The 8,775-nt window shown below is 55.2% G+C and overlaps 1 protein-coding gene across 2 annotated transcripts in view; it reads right to left on the bottom strand.

Annotated features, from left to right (window-relative positions):
- Positions 1-4,064, bottom strand: part of BMP8B (bone morphogenetic protein 8b) — a 32,778-nt gene extending 28,714 nt beyond the window's left edge. For both annotated transcript variants that reach the window (XR_003309708.1, XM_026455709.1), the window contains exon 1: positions 3,376-4,064. Coding sequence is in view for 1 of the 2 variants with exons in the window: in XM_026455709.1 (XP_026311494.1) it covers positions 3,376-3,709 (334 nt within the window). In the remaining variant the exon portion in view is untranslated. The remainder of the gene's footprint in view (positions 1-3,375) is intronic.
- Positions 4,065-8,775: the final 4,711 nt, after the last annotated feature.

Genomic DNA, 8,775 nt, shown 5'->3' with positions numbered 1-8,775 from the left:
AAATCCAGACGGCTCTGTTCATCAACACCCCAGTCCATGGCCACTGGAGGCCACAGGAGCAAATCTGTCTGGTTCAGGAAGGGGTCAGGACCAAAGTGAAGCTGCCTGCATTCTGATCCTGGCTGGACTTCTGCCTGCTAGTCCTGCGTATGCCTCAGTTTCTCAGTCTGGAACATGGGCACCTGCCTCTCTGCTGACATGGGTGGAGAAGGATTCAGAAGGAGTGTGCAGAGGTGGTCCTTCCTGCCATCCTTCCTCCCTCAGGAGGGGCCGGGCCGGCCTGAGGCACTGGGGCCAAGGCATGGCGGTGTTGTGAGAAGGCGCCTCTGCCAGAGAGCCACAGGGTCAGGGATGGGAGGCGCCTTGCTTTTCTGATGCCATCACCATAGAATGGACGAGAAAGCAGAGGCTCAGGGAAGGAAAGGGCCGTGGCTCAGGGCATGCAGGAGTTAATGGCGGGCCCAGGCAGCACAAGAACCTGGGTCCTGCCTCCCAGTTCAGGACTCTCCCCTCCCTGAGCAGAGAGACCAGGCACAGAATCCAACTGCTCCATCACTGTCCTACCCAAGAGAGCCCAGGTCTACAGGCTGATATGGATGACAGGCCAGGCGGGGCCCCAGCTCTGACCCCAGCCCTGGCCTCCCAGTGCAGGCTCTGAACATCAGGATGCAGGCTTGCCTTCCTGAAGCACCTGCTCTGCACAGAGACCTGAGCCATGGCGGGAGGCCTGTGAGAGTCCCGCCCCCTGGGTTCTACAGGCTGTCATCAAGAGTTGGGCCCTAGGGGCACCAGGCCTGGCTATGCAGGAGCCAGATGAGGCTGATAGAAGAGGTGGAGCTGGCAGGAGCAGGTGTGGGAGCCTGGGTGTGGGCGGTGATACCACTGTGACCCTGCTATTAGATCCCGTGGTGGCCTGTGCCTCTGCCCGCATGCCTGTAATCTCAGCTACTCGGGAGGCTGAGGCAGGAGAAGGGCCACCGACCTCCAGGGGCCTCCAAACATGGAGAGAGCATCCTGGTATGTGTCTAATCTGTGCCCCACCCCCAACCCACCCCACAGTCTCAGTAATTACCAGTTAAAGCTACTGTAACTGAGAGAGTTCTACTAGTGCAGTTAGCAGAGCAGAATAAAGAAGCCCTTCTGACAGCTGGCCACGCCCACCTGCAGCCTGGGCTTCCACTAACAACGATCTGCTTGTTAATCCCGCAGCGCTGGAAGCCCCGGGTCTGCACGAAATGCCCAGAGCTTGGGTGGGAAGAAGCTGGGATTTGGAATTCACAGCCATGGATGTCACCCTGGATGTGCTGTGTGGCCCTGGGCTGGCCATTTAACCTCTCTGAGCCCATGAAACAGGGCTGGCAAAAGAGTCTCACATGAATTAAAGGAGGAATGGTAAGGCTGTGAAAGTTCACATGCTACTTTTCATTCTAAAAACAGGCACAAACATTTTTTGGTTGGCTTTTAGAATCCATTTCTAGGTTTTACATGTGTACAAGACATGTGGAGATGTTCCTGTCACCTCTAAACTAGGCCACAGCTGGGAGGGCCTGGGGCCAACACTGCCCAGGTCCAGGTTCGCCCTCTGAGGGGGGATGGCACAGGCTTTCTATTCCTGCCCCTCTACCAATCACACAACAACCCTGAGGACAGATCACCAGGCACCTCATTTTACAAGGAGCAACCAAGGCTGAGAAGGTGAGGAACTTCCCTAAGGTCACACAGAGGGGTGGGCCCTGCCCAATTCCCAGCAACAGCCCCACCAGGCTGTGCATGTCTTGACCCAGGGGATGCCAGGGGAGGTAGGACGTGGGCTGAGTAGTGACTCATTCTGATGGGCGGCTCCCCCGGGGACATTCTTGGATGACTCCATCCACAACTCTTCTTGGTCCTGAGCCCAGTGTCAGCCTGTCCTGATGACAGAGGCCCAGTCCCAACTTCACAGATGGTCTCCTCTATCCCACATCCCCACCCTGTCCTCTAACTAGGAAGGCAGCATCCAGATCCCACCAGCTGGAGACCTGTGCCTGGCACTGGGCGCTCACCGATGGTGAACGGCTGTCTCCTGCTGCTCACCTCCACCACCAGCTCTTGGGCTGTGGGGAGCAGAGGCTTGGCCACATCCTCTTCTGCCCTAGTGTAGGAAGCAAATGGCTGACAGCCCCACAAAACCTGCTGCGGCTCAGTCCCCCGTGTTCTTCAGCCCAGACTCCTCAGAAAGCTCTCTGCACCCTGAAAGCCTGACCTGACAACAGAAAGGTCATCTCATTGAGCACCGGATGGACAGTCAGGCTTCCTGGCTGTCCTGGCTCAGCGGCTTAGAGGCTGCACTGTCCTAGGCATGGTGCTGCCTCTCTGAGCCTCACTGTCCTCATCTGGGAGATGGGGGTGAAGACCGTGGCTGTTATCAGGGTTGTCATGAGGATGAAGAATTAATGATGCTGTCTGTGGAGGGATGCTGGTGGCCGGGGCAGGTACCCTCTCCCTCCTCTCAGCCCCACAGCTCCCCTACTTTGGGCTGAGCTGTGGTCCTTGGCCCCCAGACCCTGGCCTGCCACTAGCCACAGACAGGAGGCAAAGCATATGGGGGGACCTGACCAACAGTAACTACACGACCATAGACCAAAGAGTTTAGTACTGGAAAAAAAATCTCTGAGATCTTAAGAAATAAATTGCTCCAGGGTTTAATAACAAGATATTTGCAGACAGGAAAAGCCAGGCTTTGCCTGGGAAAACAAAGTGGGTCCAGCTGCCCACTGGGCCATTCCACAGGCCCAGACACTCACCCTATACCAGATCACATCGGAGGTGTTGGGCCCAGGGTGACAAGCCCACAGTCCCTGCCCCACTGAACTGAGTCTGCTCCTTCCCCAGCCACTCCCCTGACAGCCGCACCCCACCCAGGTTCTGCACAGGGAAGAGCCTGCTGTGGACTCAGGGCACGCGAGTCAGCTCTGGTCACTCTGGTGACGTGACCACAGGTTTCCACGCTGAACCTTGCCCTCTCCTCAGTACTACCCTTATCACAATGACAGCATCCCGGCCTCCGTTTACTCACCTGTCTCCCCAGGACCAGGCTGTCTTCCTGGGGCAGCCCAGGTGGGCAAGGACATCACCTGATTCTTACTCCTGGGTGTGTTTGGGGCAGGGTGAAGGCAGCGCCTGGGAGTCCACAGTCTCCCCCACCCTGCTCCTGACCACCCCGCAGCCCAGGGGGCCCCATGACCCTTAGACCTTCCCTATCCACGGCGGTCCCACTCCCCTGTGGTTCGCGTCCACCGTCTGTGACACCCCGTTCGGCCAGGGCCCGGCGGATGCGCGCACTCTCCCCTGCAGCCAGTTTACTCCGAGGGTCCCCGCGCGGGCGGCCGCACTCACCCATGTTGACGAAGCTCATGACCAGGTCGGCGCGGCCCAGACGCCGCTCCGCGGGCGCGTCGTCCTTGTCGTCGTCGCCGGCCATGGCGTGGTACAGGTCCAGCATGAAGAGCGGCGCGGACGCGTGCAGCCGGGGGCCGGCGGGTGCCGCGCGGAGCCGGGGCCGCCCAGGCAGCCCAAGCACGGACAGGATCTCGCGCTGCACCTCCCGGCGCTCGCTCGCGCCCAGACATCTCTGGGGACAACCAGGCGGGGGTCGTAGGCCGGGGCCGCCCCCGCCCATCGCGCACAGCGCCAGGCCCAGCAGCCAGAGCGGGCCGGGGAGCGCGGCCATGGCCGGCCGGGGACGCTCAGCGGGAGCGCATCAGCTCCGCGGCCCTGGGCCCGAGGACGCCCCTACGGCAAGGAGGCTGGGCTCGGCGGGCGGCGCGGCGGGCCGGGGCGGGGCGGGCCGCGTCCGCGGCCTCAGCGCGGTCCCTGGAGGGCCCCCGGCGCGGCACCTGTCCTAGCTCCCGGACGAGAGGACTCGGACGCCACCGCCTCAAGGCAGGGGCTACTCTGAGGACTGAGACTGTCAGCCAATTCGTCTGTTGCCGCCGTCCCCACCAGTCCGGCTGTGGCCGCGGTCCGCGCAGCGCAGGGGCGAAGGGCGAGCTCCGGCAGCGGGGCGCGATTCCCGCGAGTCCCTGCCCGGGCTCAGCCGTCGGTGTCGCCCGCCCCGACCCCTGGACTGACCAATGGGGACGCGGGGGCGGGGCCTGGGCGTGAGGCCACGCCCACTACTGACCCGGGGAGGCGGCTGGTGTCGCGGGTGGGGCTACCTCGAGGTGCGACCTCGGCGTGCCGGGTGGGCGGGCCGCCCGGGCGAGGGGCTCACAGCCTGGACGTCAGCGTGGTCATGGCCATCGTGACTCCCGCCGCGGGCCTCGGCGCAGAGATCCTAGGGCCGCGGCGCCGTTCCGGTCCCGCCGGTGGTGCCACCTGGCCGCCCCGCCTTGTCGTGCGGGGGTCGCCACTGGGCCCGACACGCAGCCACAGTCCGGTCTGGAGGACTGGGCAGTGCCAGCCCAGCCCCGAGGGTAGGGCACGTTCCTCTGCCCGCGGCAGCCGGCCGGGGTTCTGGCCACTGCGGCCCCTCGCCGCTTCCTGGCGCCTTCCTCGAGGCCCCTGCATGTGCTGCTGCAGGCGCCTCCTTCCCGGCACCTGCTCGGCTGCTCTTCCCCGCGCCCCCACCTGGTTCCCGAGTGCGTCCGGGCAGCGCCCCAGGCGGGCCGCCCCCGCCAGCCCTTGCTGCGCGCCCTGCGCCCCCTGCGCCCCCGGCGCCCGCAGTACTGATCCAGCTTCGCAGGGGAGACGCCCACCCGCATCCTGCCTTAACCGGGCCAGGAGCTCTGGGGCCCTTCCCGAGCACTCGGGAGCCACCTGTGCACGTCTTCTCAGTCGCCACGGCCCCGGTGCAGGCCTGGTAGGAGAAGGATCCCCGCGGAAATGCCTCGACTAACTCAGACCCTTTCTGCACACCCCGCTCTTCCCTGGGCGTGCTCTCGCCTTACTTATTCCTGTGTGGTTCAGGCGTTGCGGAAGGGGAAGGCACCTAGACTGCACTGGGAAGGTCCCTGGAGTTGACTTGGAGCGCCAGGAAAGGTCAGTGGAGGAAAGTGCTCCAAGCAGAGGGAAGAGCTTGTGCCAAGGCCCTGAGACCCCGGCCGGGGAGCCTAATAATGGCAGGTAACAGTTAGCACTTGCCACGCGCGAGGCATGTTCTCAGTGCGTGTTCCGTGTCATTTCTGTGATGCTCGCACATGGTTAGGGAGTACATACCATTGGAACCTCCTCTTTTAACAAATGAGGAAACTGAGGCACAGAGCGGTTAAGGGAATTAAGGTCACACAGCAGTGGAGCTGGGCTTGGGCAGGGGGGCAGCTGCTCAGTGGAACCTGGAGAGCCCAGGGGACAAATGGCCGAGGCTGGAGGAGCTGGCAAAGGAGGGACAGCAAAGGTCCTCACAGGGGCTATTCGAGGGCCCTGGGCACCAGTGATTATGGTGCCCCCCCCCCATGTGGATTGAGGATTGAACCTCCAAGCAAGTGTATAATGCCCCCAAAAATCACATTTTGAAGTCATCACTTCAATAAAAATTTCTATATTAAATAAACTATTAATGTAAATAGTCATTTGCTGGCGCCTTAAGCACATGCTTAGTCTGTCTTTTACCAAAGAAGTAAATTTCTGCAAGGCCAGGTAAATAATAAAATGAAATAAAATAAAAATTATTATTACACTATTCAGAGCACTAAAAGAACTGCTTTTTCCTGATTACAATGGTAACTTGCTTATTGTAGAAACTTTTGAAAATATAGAAAAGTAAAAATATTACCCCCAACAAATTTTAAAACCACCCAAATCCCTGTTTCCAGAGATAACCACTGGTAATATTTGATGTATCTTTTTCTTATGCATATGTGTATGTTTTTAATACAAAAAACAGGATCTTACTTGCTTTATTCTCTTCACATTATATTGCAATATTTCACTATGCCATTAATTATTGCACTTTTCTTTTTACTGGCTTCATGGTATTTTTCCATCATATTGCTATCATAATTTATTTAATCAAGCTTATGTTACAGGATAATATCTTTATATTTTTATATTATATACAATGTTTTATGAACAATCTTATAGAATAATCTGTGCTCATCCATGGTGATTTTCTTTAGGATGAATTTCTAGAGATGGAATTTTTTTTATATATATACGGAGTCTTGCTCTGTCGCCCAGGCTGGAGTGCAATGGTATGATCTTGGCTCACTGCAGCCTCCGCCTCCTGGGTTCAAGCGGTCTTTGTGCCTCAGCGCCCTGAGTAGCTGGGATTACAGGCATGCGCCACCATGCCTGGCTAATTTTTGTATTTTTAGTATAGACAGGGTTTTGCTATGTTGGACAGGCTGATCTCGAACTCCTGGGCTCAGGTGATCTGCCCACCCCAACTTCCCAAAGTGCTGGGATTACAGGCGTGTAGAGATGGAATATTTGAATCAAAGAGCATATACACTTTTTATGGTTTTTGATACATATTATCTGTTTCCCCGATAGCATGAGGGTGCTTATTTTCTATAACCCTTACCAACACTAGATATAACTGTTAAATACATAAATCAATCAATCTCTGCTAGTTTGATAGATAAAAACATCTCTCTGCTGTTGTAACTTGCACGTGGAGGGTTATTACACAGTGCTCTCTTGGTTTTGAAACCCTGTCCTCCCCTGGCTTCAAGGACGCCTGCTCCCTTGCTGACCTCTCTTCCCTGCCCACTTCTAAAACATGGGTGTCCTCTGGATCTGTCCACAGTTCCGTTCTCCCTCTTAGACTCCACCTGGTGATGAGCTCACCCACTGAGGCTTCAGTGCCACCATACAGTCACACCCAACTCCAAATGTATTAGCAGGGCAGGCCTCCCGCTGGATGCCAGAAGTTATATCCAATGACTGATAAGACATGACCAGAACTGGGAACCAAAACCCTGGCGCCAACGTAGGTCCCTCCCTCCCGAGGGCAGTTCAGTCTATTGATTCTACCTCGAATGCCTCTTGAATCCCTGAGCCTGTGCACGCCCCCTTGCACTCAGGTGTTTCATGGAGCACCTCCTCCCCACGGGTCTCCTTATTTCTCATCTCACCACCCACCCCACCCAGCCCTCACTCATTCCGCAGAATGCATTACCAAATGAAAATCTGAATCCTTCCATGGTCTTTCACTGCTTACAGCAGAATTTCCCCAGATGAGATTCTAAGGGCTTTCCTACAAAAGGGGTTCAGTACACACTGCACTATATATTTCCCCCTTGGGAGAGCCCTCATACACTTAGCACTTTGTAAGCTCCAGAAGTCCTGCAGTAAAAAATATAAATAAGTAAATAAAATAAATAAATAAATGCCTGTTTAACCTTAATTCGGCTTCTTCCAAATGCATGTGATTATGGCTTTTTAGTTTTTTGAGAACCATGTCTCGGGGACCAGCAAGGCACAATGTGACAAGTCCCCAGGACCCAGTGGTCAGGCATCATCACCTGGCCCCTGCTGCTGACCCACCTCCACAGTCTTATCTGGCCGCTAACCCCATATATTGGCTGCAGTCCCATAAGAATACCTGTGGTGCCCCTACTTGTCCTGCTGTTGACACTTCTGTTCACCTGAACATGTGGTTTCCTATACCAAGAAGGGAAATCCCTTTCCCTGTCTGGTCAGGTGTTACCTCCCTTTAAGATGCAGTTGAAGTAACACCTCCTTTTCCTGATGCCCTCTTCACCTTCATGAGCAGAGCCATTTCTTCCTTCCCTCACTCTCTCAACCACTACTTTTACCAAATAGAAGGGCATGTATTCACATGTTTGTTCCCTGCACTAGGCTGAGAGCTTCTGCAGGCAGGAATCATCATCTTAATTTACCTTTGGATCCCAGTGCCAGGCTTGCATTTAGGGTTTCAGTAAGTATCTGTGAAACAGAGTAGCCTTTGTTTCTCTGAAATAGCCTCTGAAAACAATAGTCTCTCAACAGTTTCAAGGAATGGATCTTGGATCTCGCAACCTTCATGAACTCACTAAGAAGTGCTTCCATTAAGAAGTGCTCATTATTTCACAGGGATGAAGAACAGAGGCACCAAGCTGTGTTGAAGGAGGCGTCAGTGGCCAGCAAGGCTCACTCTCTCGCTGTGTGACCAGCTCTCTTGCACACCAGCCACAAAAGCAAATCCATGAATTTTCATTACTGAAACCATAAGGTTAAATTCATGACTGCTAATATGGAAAGAAACAATTTTAAAAAGCAGGAGAAAAGTTTTCCATAAGAAGGATACTACAAGAAAGGCTGAGCACAGTGGCTAATGCCTATAATCCCAGCATTTTGGGAGGCTGAGGCAGCAGATCACCTGAGGACAGGAGTTCGGAATCAGCCTGGCCAACGTGGTGAAACCCTGTCTCTACTAAAAATATAAAAACTAGCTGGGCATGGTGGCGGCGCCCATAATCCCAGCTACTTGGGAGGCTGAGCCAGGAGAATCACTTGAACCCGGGAGGTGGAGGTTGCAGTGAGCTGAAATGGTGCTTCTGCACTCCAGCCTGAGTGACAGAGCGAGACTGTCTCAAAAAAAAAAAGAAAAAAAGAAAGGAAGGAAGGAAGGGAGGGAGGGAGGGACAAGAAAAGAAAAGAAGAAAGGAAAGAAAAAGAAACATGCTACAGGAATGGAGATTATCTCATGTTAACAGAGACACATTTAACCTTTGCATTTGTGATCTGAGGACCTTTTAATTCTATTCCAGGATCCTATAGTGAGGTCCTAGGTCATGACTGTGTCAGCTCCAGAGGCCACCATGAGGTTGGTGCATTGTAATGCCTCATTAA

The sequence above is a fragment of the Piliocolobus tephrosceles genome, chromosome 1 (genome assembly GCF_002776525.5).
Source record: "Piliocolobus tephrosceles isolate RC106 chromosome 1, ASM277652v3, whole genome shotgun sequence".
NCBI lineage: Eukaryota > Metazoa > Chordata > Mammalia > Primates > Cercopithecidae > Piliocolobus > Piliocolobus tephrosceles.
This window is presented reverse-complemented; position numbering and strand designations above follow the sequence as displayed.